Consider the following 20,363-nt stretch of genomic DNA (forward strand, 5'->3'; position numbering starts at 1 on the left):
TTGATGAATGCTCCACCCTCACAGGCCTGTGTAGGAGTTGGTTGTTTTGATTAAATTTTGTATTATCTCGCCGCCAGCAGCATATCCCACTGCTGGCTTGCTTCTGAAGCTAAGCAGTGTTGGTCCCTGGATGGGAGACCAGATTCTGCTGAAAGTAGTGTTGAAGGGCCAGTAGGAGGCACACTTTCCTCTGGTCTAAAAAAAAGATATATCCCAATACCCCAGGGCAGTGATTGGGGACATTGCCTTGTGTAGGGTGCTGTCTTTTGGATGGGATGTTAAATGGATGTCCTAACTCGCTGTGATCACTAAAGATCCCATGGCACTTATCGTAAGAGTAGGGGTGTTAACCCTGATGTCCTGGCTAAATTCCTAATCTGGCCCCCATACCATCACGGTCACCTAATCATCCCCAGTTTACAATTGTCTCATTCATCCCCCCTCCTGTCCCATGTAACTATTCCCCAGGTCGTTGCTGTAAATGAGAATGCGTTCTCAGTCAATTTACCTGGTAAAATAAGGGTCAAAAATGTTTAAATCTCGGGTCCCCCTTCCCGCAATGGAATATATATAATTTTTTGTTTTGTTTCAAAACCCTGTACAGTAGGTGGCGGCAAAACGTCCATAGGTGTAATCTGCCATAAAACTCTCAAGAAGAAGAAGACCCTGAGGTAAAGAGAGCAGAATTCGCCAGATATCTACGTAGTTATTCTCGTTGGATTTTGTTACATTGTTTGTGTTTCAACAGGAGGTATTGAACAGTGAAATGGTAGAAGCTGTCAGAGGCGTGTTGCTAGTGTCAGAGAAGTTACTGTTTGTGACATTTGATTGTTAGCAACAAATGCTTGGCTAGCTAGCGAGATTCCCACATGTCATGTGGCTCGTTGAGTGGGGGCATTTGACTTAAGAAGAAACAAGCTTATATGAACAGGTTTTTCCGTCGTGGTCGACCATTAATATTCGTCGTTTGGTAGTGTTTTCTGTGTGTGACGTTAGCTGACTAACTACTTGCTGTCGTGTTACCGGGTTTTTGTTGACCATAAAATATGTTTCTGAGGGGCAGCATGCGAACATGCTATCAGCTAGCACGCTGACGTTACTGCTAGCTAACGTTTACTGTCAAATAAGTGTGGCACCGCCCAGAGTTATTTGTGTGGATGCTAGAATTGTCTCGCAGGTAGGCAACTAATGCGTACAGACATAACATGTCAATTTCGTTGTTTTGAGGATCTGGTAATACGACATTTCTCTATTCGCGACACGGTCCGACGTAAAACAATCTTAGCTAGCTATTGTAGGTACGCTAGCAACGTAGCATGTCAATGTATCATTATTGCCAAAGGCAAGCATAATGCGTGATCTAACTGCGCTCTGGAGGCTTGTTGTGTTCCAGTTACTGGAGCAAGCTAGTTCATTTTGATTTCACAATACCTATTAAGGCCGTCACTTTAACTTTACATATTCGATATCCAGCCAAACAGCAGATCTTAGCTAAGTTAGCTTGTCAACTGACAGGCTTGTTTGGTTACTGACAATAGGCTTGTCAGGAACGCTTGGTAGTAGCTACGTTAATTTAACAATGCTAGCAAAGTTACCTAACCACTACTGTTGCACTGCCTATGAACATAGTTTTAACTACCTATCATTCCAGTTATGTTTCACACAAGCATGCCAAGTTTATTAAGAGCATAAGTCACTTAATTCCCAGATTGACCCCTGTATCTATTTTGCTACAGAGCAGAAGGAGCTGTTACGATGGAGGCCAACAAAGCTGAAGGCAGAGGTATGTTCTGTGTGATCTAATGTGGTGAAGGAATGTGGCAAGTATCTGCTCTGTCCGTGTAAGACCAATTTTATTACTCATAATCAGTTTACCCAAATCAGACAACACTTGTATTTTCAATTCTATGAAAGATAGCTATTTCCTAGTGAGGATTTGAGGATACAAAATCTGATTTTAAAATATGAAATGAAGATGTAGGAATTAAACTTATTTCAGCCATTCGGCTGAGTTAGATGAACCTCTCGACTTTGATGGCCTGTTATGGAACAATCATGTCTCAATTTGCAATCTTTTTTTTATCTGACAGCCTCTGATCTAGGCTGTCATAGGGTCATGGATTTTCCTGCACTGAACCTAACCTCAGCGTCGTGCCAATTCTGTCACCTCTGGAAGACAAATACATTTTAAAAGCATCATTCAATTTTATATCTGCATAACATTCCTCTTAGTTGGATGCTGTGCAAATACTTTATATTTTCTTCCTTTTGATAATAGCTTTTCAGATCCCCTAGGATGTGAACATTTCTTTCTGCACACAACCCATTTTCAGGAACATGACACCCTCTTTGTCGAGAGTTAACAGGAACTTGGTGCCCTGTGTTTATTTGTATGTATGTGTGTGTGCTTTGCAAATAAGTTCACAACACAAACTGAGCTATTGGTGTAACCCAAGTGCCTCCTTGCCCTACCATTAGATCACTCCTAAGCCTCAGCTCATTATTTCACAACAGACTCTTTTGCATGTAGCATCTCACTGCCTTATACAGAAGTCATGGGCCATGTAATATTTACTCACGAGCAGGGCTATGATAAGATTGAAAGAGGTATGAACAATCATTCGCTGCATCTTTGTTATCATAAAGGGGGCATTTATTAATATAAATGGGAAGCAAAAGCCTGTTGGATCAGCACAAACTGCCTGTCATTCGTCTTAGGCAACGAACAGAAGAAAACTGAATGAAACTGGGAGGGACTGCCTAGACCTGTCGGATTTGAACCACCCATTTTCTTTTTCCATCGCCAAATATTTACAAATGTTTTCCATTGTGGGACATGATGAACATGACCCTGGTCACAGAGCTGTTGACATGTTCTTATCCTGATAGCTAGCATCTAGAGATAAGAATAATGGAACATTTGTAAAGGTCCAATACAGCTGTTTTTATCCCAACATCATATTTCTGGGTAACAATTTACCCAGATTGTGATCGTTTTCAATTCAAATGGCCAAAAAGAAATATAATATCTTAGAAAATAGCTATTTTTCAAGTAAGAATTTGGCTAGTACTGTCTGGGAGGGGAAAACTGAGAACTAGCTGTTATTGGCAGAGGTTTGGAACTCTTTCTTATTCCTATATTAACCATCCCACCTAAACAGGCTGAAATTCAAGGTGGTCTTTTCAAACAGCTCTTACACTAAAAGGGTTACCTAGGGCGGCTGACTTGACAAATTACAAAATTACATGTTTTTTTTTCACAGTATTATTCCAACCTCAGTGTGAAAACGTACGCAATATATATCTCGGCAAAAAAAAGAAACGTCATCTCACTGTCAACTGTGTTTATTATCAGCAAACTTAAAAATGTGGATGAACATAACAAGATTAAACAACTGAGACATAAACTGAACAAGTTCTACAGACATGTGACTAACAGAAATGGGATAATGTGTCCCTGAACAAAGGGGGGTAAAAATCAAAAGTAACTCAGTATCTGTTGTGGCCACCAGCTGCATTAAGTACTGCAATGCATCTCCTCCTCATGGACTGCACCAGATTTGCCAGTTCTTGCTGTGCGACGTTATCCCACTCTTCCACCAAGGCACCTGCAAGTTCCTGGACATTTCTGGGGGGGAATGGCCCTAGCCCTCACCCTCTGATCCAACAGGTCCCAGATGTGCTCAATAGGGTTGAGATCCGGGCTCTTCACTAGCCTTGGCAGAACACTGACATTCCTGCTTTGCAGGATATCACGCACATAACGAGCAGTAAGACTGGTGGCATTGTCATGCCACCAGTGGAGGTGGAGGGTTATGTCAGGATGAGTCTGCAGGAAGGGTACCACATGAGGGAGGAGGATGTCTTCCCTGTAACGCACAGTGTTGAGTTTGCCTGCAATGACAAAAAGCTCAGTCTGATGATGCTGTGACACACCGCCCCAGACCATGACGGACCCTCCACCTCCAAATCGATCCCACTCCAGAGTACAGGCCTCGGTGTAACGCTGATTCCTTTGACAATAGACGCAAATCCGACCTTCACCCCTGGTGAGACAACCGAGACTCGTCAGAGAAGAGCACTTTTTGCCAGTCCTGTCTGGTCCAACGACGGTGGCTTTGTGCCCATAGGCGATATAATAATAATAATAATATATGCCATTTAGCAGACGCTTTTATCCAAAGCGACTTACAGTCATGTGTGCATACATTCTACGTATGGGTGGTCCCGGGGATCGAACCCACTACCCTGGTGTTACAAGCGCCATGCTCTACCAACTGAGCTACAGAAGGACCCCAATATTATTGTTGCGGGTGACGTCTGGTGGGCACCAGAGGTCAGTTAGGCTCACCACTTTATTTTAAGCATGTGAAATGTCAGAATAATAGTAGAGTGAATGATTTATTTAAACTTTTATTTCTTTCATCACATTCCCAGTGGGTTAGAAGTTTACATGCACTCAAATAGTATTTGGTAGCATTGCCTTTTTAAATTGTTTTAACTTGGGTCAAAGGTGTCTTTCCTGCAGCCTTCACAAGCTTCCCACAATAAGTTGGGTGGATTTTGGCCTATTCCTCCGGACAGAGCTGGTGTAACTGAGACAGGTTTGTAGGCCTCCTTGCTCGCACAAGCTTTTTCAGCTCTGACCACACATTTTTTTTTTATAGGATGAGGACAGGGCTTTGTGATGGCCACTCCAATACCTTGACTTTGTTGTCCTTAAGCCATTTTCCAAAACTTTGGAAGTATGCTTGGGGTCATTGTCCATTTGGAAGATCATTTTTGACCAAGCTTTAACTTCCTGACTGATCTTGAGATGTCGCTTCAATGTATCCCCATAATTTGTCCTCCTCATGAAGCCATCTATTTTGTGAAGTGCACCAGTTCCTCCTGCAGCAAAGCACCCCCACAAAATGCTGCCACCCCCGTGCTTCACGGTTGGGATGGTTTTCTTCGGCTTGCAAGCCTCCCCCCTTTTCCTCCAAACATAACAATGGTCATTCTTGCCAAACAGTTCTATTTTTGTTTCATCAGACCAGAGGACATTTCTCCAAAAAGTACGATCTTTGTTCCCATGTGCAGTTGCAAACCGGCTTTTTTATGGTGGTTTTGGAGCAGTGGCTTCTTCCTTGCTGAGTGGCCTTTCAGGTTATGTCGATATAGGACTCGTTTTACTGTGGATATAGGTACTTGATTTGACCGATTTACACTTTTCGCACCGAAAAGTGCGGTGTGACTGCTGAGTGGTCCAATGGTGTTTATGATCGCGTACTATTGTTTGAACAGATGAACGTGGTACCTTCTGGGATTTGTTAATTGCTCCCAAGGATGAACCAGACTTGTGGATGTCTACACATTTCTTTTCTGTTGTCTTGGCTGTTTCTTTTGATTGTTCCATGATGTCAAGCAAAGAGGCACTGAGCTTGAAGGTAGACCTTGAAATACATCCACAGGTACATGTCCAATTTACTCATGAGGTCAATTAGCCTATCAGAAGCTCATAAAGCCATGGCATTTTCTGGAATTTTTCAAGCTGTTTAAAGCCACAGTCAACTTAGTGTATGCAAACTTCTGACCCACTGGAATTGTGATACAGGGAAATAATCTTTAAACAATTGTTGGAAAAATTGCATGTCATGCACGAAGTCGATGTTCTAACCAACTTGCCATAACTATAGTTTGTTAACAAGAAATTTGTGAAGTGGTTGAAAAACTAGTTTTAATGACTCCAACCTACGTACGTGTATGTAAACTTCCTACTTCAACTGCGTGTGTATGTATGTGGACATCCCTTGAAATTTGTGGATTTGGCTGACGTGTGTATAAAATCGAGCACACAGCCATGCAATCTCTATAGACACAAATTGGCAGTAGAGTGGCCTTGTTGGAGAGCTCTGTGATTTTTCAACGTGGCACCGTCATAGGATGCTACCTTTCCATCAAGTCAGTCAGTCAAATTTCTGCCCTGCTAGAGCTGCCCCAGTCAACTGTAAGTGCTGTTATTGTGAAGTGGAAATGTCTAGGAGCAACAACGTCTCAGCTGCGAAGTGGTAGGCCACACAACCTCACAGAACTGGACCACCGAGTGCTGAAGAGTGTATAAATATTCTGTCCTCAGTTGCAACACTCGCCACAGAGTTCCAAACTGCCTCTGGAAGCAACATCTGCACAATAACTGTTCGATGGGAGCTTCATGAAATGTGTTTCCATTGCAGAGCAGCCACAGACTAGCATAAGATTGCCATGCACAATGCCAAGCATTGACTGGACCTGTGTAAAGCTCGCCCCATTGAACTCTGGAGCAGTGGAAACACTTTCTCTGGAGTGATGAATCACACTTCGCCGTACTGACAAATCAGTGTTTGGTGGATGCCAGGCCCTTTAGTTCCAGTGAAGGGAAATCTAAAAGCTGCAGCATACAATGACATTCTAGATTATTCTTTGCTTCTGACTTTGACAACAGTTTGGGGAAGGCCCTTTGCTGTTTCAGGATGACAAAGCCCCTATGCACAAAGCAAGGTCCATAAAGAAATTGTTTGTCGATCGGTTTGGAAGAAATTGGCAAGCTTGCACAGAGCCCTGACTTCAACCCCATCAAACACCTTTGGGATGAAATGGAGCGCTGACTGCGAGCCAAGCCTAATTGCCCAACATCTGTGCTTGACCTCATGAATGCTCTTGTGGCTGATTGGAAACAAGTCCCCGTTCCAACATCTAGTGGAAAGCCTTCCCAGAAGAGTGGAAGCAGTTAAGGCTGCAAAGTGTGGACCAACTCCATATTAATTCCCATGATTTTGGAAATAAACGTTAATGAGCAGGTGTCCACGTACGTTTGATCATGTGTGTGTTGTGTCAAAAAACATTCAAAACATGAGCACAGTGGCAGCTCTTCCTTTAAAGAACTCCAGGCCTCAAGAGGGCAGATAACCCAAAAACACGGGTGGAACTAAAACATTGAGCCAGGATTTCTGGAGGAACTACTTTTACATGCGCACCTTGCAGATAAGCATGGGTATAAAATGTTTGGGCTTAGCTTTGCTTGGGTCCTCAACATACAAACAGCTCATTGTTTAACCCTAAAGATGCAACTGGTATGTAATGTTTGGAATGATTTATTATGTTGCATCCAGTGCTTAGCACAATTTACATGTTTAACTCTGGTAGGAGTGGTGACTTCTTTTTTGTGGATATTTTCTGACTGCAGAAGTAATTGCTTGACGTGCTAGATTATTATTGTTTAAACGTTTACTTTATTCAATGCCATGTTTTGTTGCTGTAATAATAATAATAATATATGCCATTTAGCAGACGCTTTTATGCTGTCATGCATTGTTTATTGTGTAAAATAATGCATCTTTATTCTCTGTTTAAGTTTATCAACTTATTCCTTATTCCTCTGTCATTCAACTACTCTATTCAACAAATCAACTGTTTCAACATATTCAACAAGTTGCATTAAAACACTAAAAAGGAATTGAGTTGTCCCTTTGAATCCTTCACGTGTTGAGCAAGCTGTTTTCAAGTTTGGGCAGAGCTGAAATAATTATAACACCTAGACAACTTGACAGTTGATAACCATAAACAGAGAATATTGATGCATTATTTTACACAATCAACAATGCCTTTACTGCTAAAGCCCATAAATGCATTGAATAACACCTTTATTAATGGCAAAATGGACAGTCAATAAATAAATGTTTTGAAGTCTGTCCTAGATCTAGGAGATATTTAATTTAAAAAACACCTCAGTGGATATACATTTCTTTTATACAGATTTAAGCCCTTTTTGGGGGTAGTCCCAAAACTTTCTAAATTATTATATATATATTTTTTTTTTACCGGTACCAGTTACCTTCAGACCAGTCACATGACACTTGTGGGGATTGTAGTGCAAAATGAAGAACCCCTTCGTGGGGTCTCATTAATTTGTAGCCCAAACTGTTTGGATGCTACCAAACAAGTTGGCATCTCAGTGGTCCCGACTTCAGACGAGTCTCTTGACACTTGTGGGTGTCGAAGAACAAAAGGGAGAACACCATAGTATTCTTGAGTGTCATCTTTCAATAGAGGGATCATAGTCAAACAATTTGGACACTATAGACGTCTTTGAGAAGACAGATTTTCGCTGGTCCATGGTCTGACAAACACGGCTTTAGCTTTGGCATCTTTCACTGCAGATGCAGAAGTGAAACATTGGCGGATGCAGTGTATTGTGACGCATCCAATGCAAAAAAATCCATGATTGGGAGTCCCATAGGGCGGCGCACAATTGGCCCAGCATCATCTTGGTTAGGCTGTCATTGTAAATTAGAAGTTGTTCTTAACTAACTTGCCTAGTTAAATAAAAGTTAAATATTTCTCTCGTTTAAACTGACAGATTTTGATGGATTTCTTTATGTAACTTCGATTCCCAGTGTGTCAATTTATCCAAACTGCTCGTGCACGTCATTAGGGTTCTCCGTTTAACACGCTGCAAGTCCTGCCTCTCCCATCTACTCATTGGTTTTAACAAGAATACTAATTGAATGAGGTCCCCAGTCCAGTTGGTGGTGGTAATACACCTTAAAGTTGGTTGCCAACTGCCAAATAAAATCCACAGAAGATGAACGAAGAGGGAAAACAAACTAAAATTGTTCTAGGTTTCCCCTTTTATCTGGGTTAATTGTTAGATTAGAGAAAATACGATTTTGTATGACTCAAAATTCCACAAAGATCCTGCAAAAAAAGGACCTTATGCATTTCAGGTAAATTCACCCAATGTTTATCTCAAATTATGAATTAGCTAGCATCAGCAAGCTTGCTAAATGTCCATGGATGCTTTTTTTTTGTCCCGATATAGTTGGTTTTTGCATTTTAACCTGCGTGTCATGAATGCGTCTGGTGGGTATAGACAAAATGCACACGTGTGGCTCCGGCTTGGTCGAGGTCTAAGAAAAAAATCTTTAAACATGTTAATTCACAGTAACCCTGCGCTGCTTGTTGCCAGCAACGGTTTGGGTCTCACAGTGCGTACCTTTTCAGATGGTGAAGCATTGTACCTGTACTACCATTTCTGTACTTCAATTCCACCGTGCAAAGTTTGCGTTTCCTTCTCATTGAACTCTTCAATGTATTGCTTACAGGACTTCACTGCTGTCGCTTGCCTTTCTCTTCCACTTTTCAACTGTTAACAATGACGTAGTGGTGGAGAGTGAACTCCGAAGTAACTGATTTCTAGTTTCTTTGCACATTGACTCCTGGTGTCTACTCCCGTTTCTGAGTGTCACACTCCTGCTGTGGCAACTAATCAGTCTCCTCTGTTCCAAAAATACTGAATCGACTCCTAAGATTCAGTATTTTTTGGAACAGAGGAGACTGATAAGTTGCCGTGCTTTTGAGAACACATCTTTCATGTGAGCCAGCGAGGGACCCTTACTCTAATGCAGGTTATGTTCTTGGACGTAACTGAGCCAAATGTATGCAAATTCAACACTTCCTGTCCTACTATAGGTAACTTAAGTGCTTGTGAAATGGCTTTGCTTATAAACACCTGGCTACTTGACACTGTTTAGTGTCTATAGAAATTCCTATTGGTTTGCAGTAAAACCGTGCTACCTTCACTGTTACCTGGTGAAATAGAAACTACAGCATCTGTGTTCATGTGCTCTCCGTGGCATATCTGGGTACTCATTGGCTGAGTGCAGGATTGTTCAGTTGTCTTCCGCGCATTCTACATATGATATACGGTGCATTCAGACCCCATGACTTTTTCCACATTTTGTTACGTTACAGCCTTAATCTAAAATGGATTTAATTTTTTTTATAATCCTCAGCAAACTACACACAATCTCATACTGACAAAGCGAAAATAGATTTTTTTTTTATTGTGAATTAATAACGAATATAAAAATAACTTAAGTATTCAGACCCTTTGCAATACTTGAAATTGAGCTCAGGTGCATCGTGTTTCCATTGATCCTTGATGTTTCTAAAACTTGATTGGAGTCCACCTGTGGTAAATTCAATTGATTGGACATGATTTGCAAAGACACACCTGTTTATATAAGGTCCCACAGTTGACAGTGCATGTCAGAGCAAAAACCAAGCCATGAGGTCGAAGGAACTGTCTAGAGCTCAGAGACTGGCTTGTGTTGATGCACTGATCTGGGGAAGGGTACCAACATATTTCTGCAGCATTGAAGGTCTTTAAGAACACAGTGGCCTCAATCATTCTCAAATGGAAGAAGTTTGGAACCACCAAGACTCTTCCAAGAGCTGGCCGCCCGGCCAAACTGAGCAATCTGGGGAGAAGGGCTTTGGTAAGGGAAGTGACCAAGAACCTGCTGGTCACTCTGACAGAGCTCTAGAGTTCCTCTGTGGAGATGGGAGAACCTTCCAGAAGGACCACCATCTCTGCAGCACTCAAACAGGCCTTTATGGTAGTGTGGCCAAACCTTACCTATTCCTCAGTTAAAGCTACATGACAGCACGCTTGGAGTTTGCCAAAAGAACCTGATGAAACCAAGATTTAACATGTATCACGTCTTGAGGAAACTTGCTTTGGGCATATTTTTCAGAGGCAGGGACTGGGAGACGTGTCAGGATTGAGGCAAAGTACAGAGAGAGCCTTGATGAAAACCTGCTCCAGAGCTCTCAGGACCTCTGACTGGGGCGAAGGTTCACCTTCCAACAGGACAAAGACCCAAAGCACACAGCCAGGATAATAATAATAATATATGCCATTTAGCAGACGCTTTTATCCAAAGCGACTTAGTCATGTGTACATACATTCTACGTATGGGTGGTCCCGGGAATCGAACCCACTACCCTGGCGTTACAAGCGCCATGCTCTACCAACTGAGCTACAGAAGGATAATGCAGAAGTGGCTTCGGTACAAGTCTCAATGTCCTTGAGTGGCCCAGCCAGAGCCCAGACTTGAACCTGATCGAACACCTCTGGAGAGACCTTAAAATAGCTGTGCAACAATGCTCCCCATCCAACCTCACAAAGCTTGATATGATCTGCAGAGAACAATGGGCTAATGTAACGTGGAAAAAGTCAAGAGGTCTGAATACTTTCCGAGGGAACTGTCTTGCACTCTGCAGGAATGCGCAACACCTGCCTTTTCTCCTCTGCTTTTCTCTCATTTCAACCGTTAACTCGTTAGTCTTTGGATTTGTGATCCATGTTGTCACAGTATGCATTGTGACTAGAGGTCGACCGATTCGTGATTGTTCTACACCAATACCGATTTATTGGAGGACCAAAAAAAAGCTGATAATGACTAATCAGCCACTTTTTTTATGTATATATATATATGTATCTATCTCTGTAAATGTATGTAAATCTGTTTGTTTGTGTGTGTGTGTATATATATATATACATACACACACACACACACACACACACACACACACACCACACACACACACACACACACACACACACACACACACACACACACACACACACACACACACACTGCTCAAAAAAATAAAGGGAACAATTAAACAACACAATGTAACTCCAAGTCAATCACACTTCTGTGAAATTAAACTGTCCACTTAGGAAGCAATACTGTTTGACAATAAATTTCACATGCTGTTGTGCAAATAGAATAGATAACAGGTGGAAATTATAGGCAATTAGCAAGACACTCCCGATAAAAGGAGTGGTCCTGCAGGTGGTGACCACAGACCACTTCTCAGTTCCTATGCTTACTTGGCTGATGTTTTGGTCACTTTTGAATGCTGGCGGTGCTTTCACTCTAGTGGTAGCATGAGACTGAGTCTACAACCCACACAAGTGGCTCAGGTAGTGCAGCTCATCCAGGATGGCACATCGATGCGAGCTGTGGCAAGAAGTTTTGCTGTGTCTGTCAGCGTAGTGTCCAGAGCATGGAGGCGCTACCAGGAGACAGGCCAGTACATCAGGAGACGTGGAGGAGGCCGTAGGAGGGCAACAACCCAGCAGCAGGACCGCTATTTCCGCCTTTGTGCAAGGAGGAGCACTGCCAGAGCCCTGCAAAATTTTACATTTAAGTCATTTAGCAGACGCTCTTATCCAGAGCGACTTACAAATTGGTGCATTCACCTTATGACATCCAGTGGAACAGTCACTTTACAATAGTGCATCTAAATCTTAAAGGGGGGGGTGAGAGGGATTACTTATCCTATCCTAGGTATTCCTTAAAGAGGTGGGGTTTCAGGTGTCTCCGGAAGGTGGTGATTGACTCCGCTGTCCTGGCGTCGTGAGGGAGTTTGTTCCACCATTGGGGGGCCAGAGCAGCGAACAGTTTTGACTGGGCTGAGCGGGAACTGTACTTCCTCATTGGTAGGGAGGCGAGCAGGCCTGAGGTGAATGAACGCAGTGCCCTTGTTTGGGTGTAGGGCCTGATCAGAGCCTGGAGGTACTGAGGTGCCGTTCCCCTCACAGCTCCGTAGGCAAGCACCATGGTCTTGTAGCGGATGCGAGCTTCAACTGGAAGCCAGTGGAGAGAGCGGAGGAGCGGGGTGACGTGAGAGAACTTGGGAAGGTTGAACACCAGACAGGCTGCGGCGTTCTGGATGAGTTGTAGGGGTTTAATGGCACAGGCAGGGAGCCCAGCCAACAGCGAGTTGCAGTAATCCAGACGGGAGATGACAAGTGCCTGGATTAGGACCTGCGCCGCTTCCTGTGTGAGGCAGGGTCGTACTCTGCGGATGTTGTAGAGCATGAACCTACAGGAACGGGCCACCGCCTTGATGTTAGTTGAGAACGACAGGGTGTTGTCCAGGATCACGCCAAGGTTCTTAGCGCTCTGGGAGGAGGACACAATGGAGTTGTCAACCGTGATGGCGAGATCATGGAACGGGCAGTCCTTCCCCGGGAGGAAGAGCAGCTCCGTCTTGCCGAGGTTCAGCTTGAGGTGGTGATCCGTCATCCACACTGATATGTCTGCCAGACATGCAGAGATGCGATTCGCCACCTGGTCATCAGAAGGGGGAAAGGAGAAGATTAATTGTGTCGTCTGCATAGCAATGAGAGGAGAGACCATGTGCGGTTATGACAGAGCCAAGTGACTTGGTGTATAGCGAGAATAGGAGAGGGCCTAGAACAGAGCCCTGGGGGACACCAGTGGTGAGAGCGCGTGGTGAGGAGACAGATTCTCACCACGCCACTTGGTAGGAGCGACCTGTCAGGTAGGACGCAATCCAAGCGTGGGCCGCGCCGGAGATGCCCAACTCGGAGAGGGTGGAGAGGAGGATCTGATGGTTCACAGTATCGAAGGCAGCCGATAGGTCTAGAAGGATGAGAGCAGAGGAGAGAGAGTTAGCTTTAGCGGTGCGGAGCGCCTCCGTGATACAGAGAAGAGCAGTCTCAGTTGAATGACTAGTCTTGAAACCTGACTGATTTGGATCAAGAAGGTCATTCTGAGAGAGATAGCGGGAGAGCTGGCCAAGGACGGCACGTTCAAGAGTTTTGGAGAGAAAAGAAAGAAGGGATACTGGTCTGTAGTTGTTGACATCGGAGGGATCGAGTGTAGGTTTTTTCAGAAGGGGTGCAACTCTCGCTCTCTTGAAGACGGAAGGGACGTAGCCAGCGGTCAGGGATGAGTTGATGAGCGAGGTGAGGTAAGGGAGAAGGTCTCCGGAAATGGTCTGGAGAAGAGAGGGGATAGGGTCAAGCGGGCAGGTTGTTGGGCGGCCGGCCGTCACAAGACGCGAGATTTCATCTGGAGAGAGAGGGGAGAAAGAGGTCAGAGCACAGGGTAGGGCAGTGTGAGCAGAACCAGCGGTGTCGTTTGACTTAGCAAACGAGGATCGGATGTCGTCGACCTTCTTTTCAAAATGGTTGACGAAGTCATCTGCAGAGAGGGAGGAGGGGGGGGGGGGTTCAGGAGGGAGGAGAAGGTGGCAAAGAGCTTCCTAGGGTTAGAGGCAGAAGCTTGGAATTTTAGAGTGGTAGAAAGTGGCTTTAGCAGCAGAGACAGAAGAGGAAAATGTAGAGAGGAGGGAGCGAAAGGATGCCAGGTCCGCAGGGAGGCGAGTTTTCCTCCATTTCCAAAATGACCTCCAACAGGCCACAAATGTGCATGTGTCTGCTCAAATGGTCAGAAACAGACTCCATGAGGGTGGTTTGAGGGCCCGACGTCCACAGGTGGGGGTTGTGCCTACAGCCCAACACCGTGCAGGACGTTTGGCATTTGCCAGAGAACACCAAGATTGGCAATTTCGCCACTGGCGCCCTGTGCTCTTCACAGATGAAAGCAGGTTCACACTGAGCACATATGACAGAGTCTGGAGACGCCGTAGAGAACGTTCGGCTGCCTGCAACATCCTCCAGCATGACCGGTTTGGCGGTGGGTCAGTAATGGTGTGGGGTGGCATTTCTTTGGGGGGCCGCACAGCCCTCCATGTGCTCGCCAGAGGTAGCCTGACTGCCATTGGGTACCGAGATGATATCCTCCGACCCCTTGTGAGACCATATGCTGGTGCGGTTGGCCCTGGGTTCCTCCTAATGCAAGACAATGCTAGACCTCATGTGGCTGGAGTGCGTCAGCAGTTCCTGCAAGAGGATGGCATTGATGCTATTGACTGGCCCGCCCGTTCCCCAGACTTGAATCCAATTGAGCACATCTAAGACGTCATGTCTCGCTCCATCCACCAATGCCACATTGCACCACAGACTGTCCAGGAGTTGGCGGATGCTTTAGTCCAGGTCATCAGGAGCATGCCCAGGTGTTGTAGGGAGGTCATACAGGCACTTGGAGGCCACACACTACTTAGCCTCATTTTGACTTGTTTTACGGACATTACATCAAAGTTGGATCAGCCTGTAGTGTGGTTTTCCACTTTAATTTTGAGTGTGACTCCAAATCCAGACCTCCATGGGTTGATACATTTTATTTCCATTGATTTAATTTGTGTGATTTTGTTGTCAGCACATTCAACTATGTAAAGAAAAATATTTAAGAACAAGATTTCATTCATTCAGATCTAGGATGTGTTATTTTAGTGTTCCCTTTATTTTTTTGTGTGTGTGTGTGTGTGTGTGTGTGTGTGTGTGTGTGTGTGTGTGTGTGTGTGTGTGTGTGTGTGTGTGTGTGTGTGTGTGTGTGTGTGTGTGTGTGTGTGTGTGTGTGTGTGTGTGTGTGTGTGTGTATGACAATTACAACAATACTGAATGAACACTTAACTTAATATAAGACATCAAAAAAATTAAATGTATTATCAAATAAATAATGAAACATGTTCAATTTGGTTTAGATAATGCAAAAACACAGTGTTGGAGAAGAAAGTAAAAGTGCAATATGTGCCATGTAAAAAAGTTAACGTTTAAGTTCCTTGCTCAGAACATGAGAACATATGAATGCTGGTGTTTCCTTTTAACATGAGTCATCAATATTCCCAGATAAGAAGTTTTAGATTGTAGTTATTATCAGAATATTTCTCTCTATACCATTTGTTTCATATACCTTTGACTATTGAATGTTCTAATAGGTAATTTATTTCCATCCTAATCTCGGGAGTTGATAGACTTGAAGTCATAAACAGCACAATGCTTGAAGCATTGCGAAGAGCTGCTGGCAAACGCAGTAAAGTGCTGTTTGAATGAATGCTTACGAGCCTGCTGCTGCCTACCACCGCTCAGACTGCTCTATCAAATCATATATTTAATTATAATAACACACATATACGAGCCTTAGGTCATTAATATGGTCAAATCTGGAAACTATCATTTCGAAAACAAAATGTTTATTCTTTCAGTGAAATACGGAACCGTTGTGTGTTTTATCTAACTGTGGCATCCTTAAGTTTAAATATTGCTGTTACGTTGCACAACCTTCAAATGTTGTCATAATTATGTAAAATTCTGGCAAATTAGTTCGCAACGAGCCAGTTGGCTCAAACTGTTGCATATACCCTGACTCTGCGTGCAATGAACGCAAGAGAAGTGACACAATTTTCGTAGTTAATATTGCCTGCGAACACGAATTTGTTTTAAATGAATATGCAGGTTTAAAAATATGTACTTCTGTGGATTGATTTTAAGAAAGGCATGGATGTTTATGGTTAGGTACAACATTGGTGCAACGACAGTGCTTTTTTTTCATGAATGCGCTTGTTAAATCACCTGTTTGGCGAAATAGGATGTGATTCAATGATAAATTAAACTGGCACTGCAATGCAGGACAAGCTAGACGAACTAGTAATATCATAAACCGTTTGTAGTTAACTAGTGATTATGTTATTTAATGCTATGAAGTTTGATTATGATATGAAGTGTGATTATGTTATTTAATGAAGTTTAATGCTAGCTAGCACCTTAACTAGGCTCCTTGCTGCACTCTCATAACAGGTAGTCAGCCTGCCACGCAGTCTCCGCGTGTAGTGCAATGTAATCGGCCATAATCGGTATCCAAAAATGCCGATTACCAATTGTTATGCAAACTTGAAATCGGCACTAATTAATCGGCCATTCCGTTTCATCGGGCGACCTCTAATTGTGACTCCCTCGCACTTCTGTGAAACATTGCCGTCAATGTGTTGGGCTTACTTCTGTCATGTTCTCCTGTGTACTGTCCCACATTGCTTCTCTCTGTCTTGGAACCATCTCCTACTTTTCTGTCAGATTAGCCAATGTAATCCTCAATATTCCTTGTCATTTTCCCATTAAGGAATCCCTCCCTTCTGGGTTTCGGTAGTAATTTGTGGCGTATAATCAGGAGTCCCAACACAGTACTTGCGGTTGAAGATAAATCGGGTTTTATTTCCTATCGTTTTACAAATCTAAACTTTGGGGGAATAATAATACAGATCAATGTTGTGTTTGCCAAGGTAGGAGAATAAACAATTATCTGTAGAATCTGCTCATTAAGAGCTCTCCACTGCCATGTTGCTGAAGTGAGTGGTTTCTCTTGTGCTTGGTTGCGGTCCCTCGCTGTGGTCCTGAAAATATTCTCTGGCTCACAGGTTATGATGACATTTCTTCATATAGTTACAGCACCCCTGACATCCTTGCCTCCTCCTCAAAGCACATTGGAGGAGGAGATGGGATATGAGGAATCACGGAAATACAATTTAGATTCAGTCTAAATGTGCAGATTGGAACGTGGCCAGCATGATTCACACAGTGAATTGGTGAGGAGTAGTAGTGCTCAAGTGTGAGTCAGTATGTGCTCTGGTTTGATTGACAGGTAAAGGAGACCATGGCATGCAGATCCCAGGAGGACCGTTGGACAGACAGGACAGCCTCCACAACATGGAGAGGTGAGCACGAGTCACAGATATTTTTTGGCCAATTCCAGCACTATGGATGTTACGTTTTCACGCAAAAAAAAAAAAAATGTCTTGCATAATGGACTAACCAAATATAAACCAAACTTTTGATGTGTGTGCCTAGGGCTGTGGCGGTCGTGAAATTTTGTCAGCCGGTAATTGTCATAGAAAGTTGAATAAATCCATTTAATATAGCCTACTCCATCACAATAAAATCCATGATTTATTTTGATGTGATAGGCCTGCAAACCTGAGAATGTCTTAGAAATCAAAACATAAGGGCACTATATTGTTGTTCTGGAAAAGTTTTGGGGAAAAAGCATGCTTTCTGATCCTTTCAATGTGCTCGCTGTGGAGAGGCAGTTGCAATTGGTGCTCCGCTGGACGGAAAGCAAGTTAAGAGATCTAATCGATGGAAGATGGAATTAAAATGACATAATTAAAGGTGAACTGAAAGGGGCTACAACTAGGGTTGCAAAAATTCCTCACACTGTTGTCACGAAGTTGGAAGCATAGAATCGTTTAAATATATGCTGTAGTGTTCAGATTTCCTTCCACTAACTTTACACTCCACCTAACGTTACAGTTTGCACTATGCTTTGGGGCAGGTTACGCTCTTCTGGTCTCCTCCAAATCCAGATTTGTCTGTTGGACTGCTAGATGGTGAAGCGTGATTCATCACTCCAGAGAAAGCGTTTCCGGTGCTCCATAGTCCAATGGCGACGGGCTTTACAGCCAACGCTTTTAATTGTGCGTGGTTATCTTGGGCTTGTGTGTGGCTGCTCGGCCATCGGCACCCATTTCATGAAGCTCCTGACAAACTTATTGTGCTGACGTTGATTCCAGAGGCAGTTTGGAACTCTTGTGAATTGCGGTCCCGTTCTGTGAACTTGTGTGGCTTACCACTTTGCAGCTGAGCCGTTGTTGCTGCTAGATGTTTCCACTTCATAATAACAGCAGGGCAACACTTTGACTAACTGATTTGTTGGAAAGGTGGCATCCTATGTTGGTTCCATGTTGAAAGTCACTGAGCTCTTCAGTGAGGCCATTCTACTGCCAATGTTTGCCTGGAGATTACATGGCTGTGTGCTCGATTGGTTACTCTGGTCAGCAACCGGTGTGGCTGAAATAGCCAAATCCACTAATTTCAAAGGGTGTCCACATACTTTTTTGTATAGTATATGGTCATTATTTGAACTGGCTAGCCAGCTAATGTAACGTTTAATTGACCAGACATTTTAGTAATAACTTGTTTAGGGCGTCCACCCACAGTGCTCAGAATGACAAATCACATTTTGAATATGGTCATTCATATTAACAGAACATGCAAGTCGAGATTGCAATGATGTGCAGTCCTTACTGAATTCTGATGTGCTCTTTGAACGGTCCACATTTTACTTTTCCTCAGCCAACAAGACTAATAGTAGAAAAGTAGAAAAGTTTAAAAGTTCTATTTGTCAGCTTGTCGAGAAAGAAATGACCTATTCCAAACACTCTGGGACAGTTGCGGGATGATAGATCCCAAATGTATTCAACCAGTAGGCCTAGGCCACATAAACGAAAAAAATACATTAAAAAGCAATGAGTGTGATGCAGCCGAGGAGAGCGTTTAGCTTAACTTTGACAAACCATTATTTCTATACATTATAAGCGCAGCAATGTGCACAAGGCAGTACCGTAATTGCTGGACTATTAAGCGCACCTGAATATAAACCGCACCCACTGAATTATTAAAAAATATGTATTTTGTACATAAATAAGCTGCACATATCTGTAAGCCGTAGGTGCCTACTGGTACATTGAAACAAATAAACTTTACACAGCCTTTAAACGAAACACGGCTTGTAACAAAAATAAATATGCTTTAACGAAACACAGCTTGTATCAAAAATTAAAACTGTAGCCTACCAAGAAAGTCATTGGTCACTATCTTCCTCCTCCTGTGCACTGAAACCACTGAAGTCATCTCCTTCGGTGTCGGAGTTGAATAGCCTCAGAATCGCTTCATCCGATGTTGGATCGTTTTCATTGTCGCTCTCGTCACTTTCATCCGGAGGCAAATACCCCGCTGAGCTCATGCTGGCCCTTCAACACGCAGCAGTCCAGCCTTTCGAAACCTGTTGATGGTAGTGGATTTTTTTGACAATGCTCCACGCTGTCAGGACCCACTGGCAGACTTGACCATAAGTTGCTCTTCGCATGCGGCCCGTTTTAGTGAAGGATTTCTCCCCAGTTGTCATCCAAGCCTCCCACTGAACACGGAGCGCCACCTTAAATGCACGATTTACACTGATGTCGAGTGGCTGCAAATACTTTGGGCCATCTGCTTTTCTTCCCTCTGAAAGGTTTGTCTTTTTGCACTGAGTCAGTTCCTCACGCTGCTGTTTACAAAGTCTTATAATCGACTCATTAAGGCCAAGCTCCCATGCAGCAGCTCTATTTCCTTTTCCAACAGCCAGATCGATCGCCATCAACTTGGAAAGCTTCATCATATGCATTTCTCCGTTTCTTTGCCATGATGAGGGTGACAAAATTACTACCGTAATCAGAATGATGGAAAGTTTGAGCGCGCTCGATTTACGTCACATTATGTGACGGTGCTCAGTTTTTTGACGGCATGAATCTAGTGAAAGCGGGAAAAATCCATAAATTAGCAGCGTCATTGTATAAACCGCGAGGTTCAAAGTGTGGGAATAAAGTAGCGGCTTATAGTCCGGAAATTACGGTAGGCTTCTTGCGATTCTTCGCTCCATCATGCTATTAGCGGGAAACCACCATTGTCAAAATATCACTGCACATGTGAGCAGTTTCATGTGATAGATGAAAATGTCCATTAGCAGTTTCGAGGATGAGTGATCTAATAGGCTGCTTGGAAGCAAGGTAAGACATGCCTGGTATTAAAACGTTCAGGTTTCAAACAATAAAGTATATGTTTTGGTAAATGCATACTGCCTCCATCTCATTGTAAAGTGTTGTGTGACGCGCTGATGAAGCCTGCCTTCCGTTGCCGCTTGCCGCTGTGTTGAAAACAACTGAACTGGTTAAATAAAGGTTAAATAAATACAATTTGAGTTCAGGGCACTGGGAACTGGGGGTGAAAAAATTGCTCCGACTGGGGAAAA

The 20,363-nt window shown here is 43.4% G+C and overlaps 1 protein-coding gene across 5 annotated transcripts in view; it reads left to right on the forward strand.

Moving 5' to 3' along the window:
- Positions 1–618: 618 nt before the first annotated feature.
- nap1l4a (nucleosome assembly protein 1-like 4a) overlaps positions 619–20,363 on the forward strand; it is a 64,706-nt gene continuing 44,961 nt past the window's right edge. The window contains exons 1-3 of one of the 5 annotated variants that reach the window (XM_046357892.1): positions 619–671; positions 1,737–1,783; positions 17,160–17,232. In XM_046357892.1, coding sequence (XP_046213848.1) covers positions 1,756–1,783; positions 17,160–17,232 — 101 coding nt within the window. In that variant the 5' untranslated portion in view covers positions 619–671; positions 1,737–1,755. The other 4 variants (XM_046357900.1, XM_046357869.1, XM_046357885.1 and 1 more) reach the window with 4 other exon arrangements.

The sequence above is a fragment of the Oncorhynchus gorbuscha genome, linkage group LG01 (assembly GCF_021184085.1).
Source record: "Oncorhynchus gorbuscha isolate QuinsamMale2020 ecotype Even-year linkage group LG01, OgorEven_v1.0, whole genome shotgun sequence".
NCBI classification, from domain to species: Eukaryota; Metazoa; Chordata; class Actinopteri; order Salmoniformes; family Salmonidae; genus Oncorhynchus; species Oncorhynchus gorbuscha.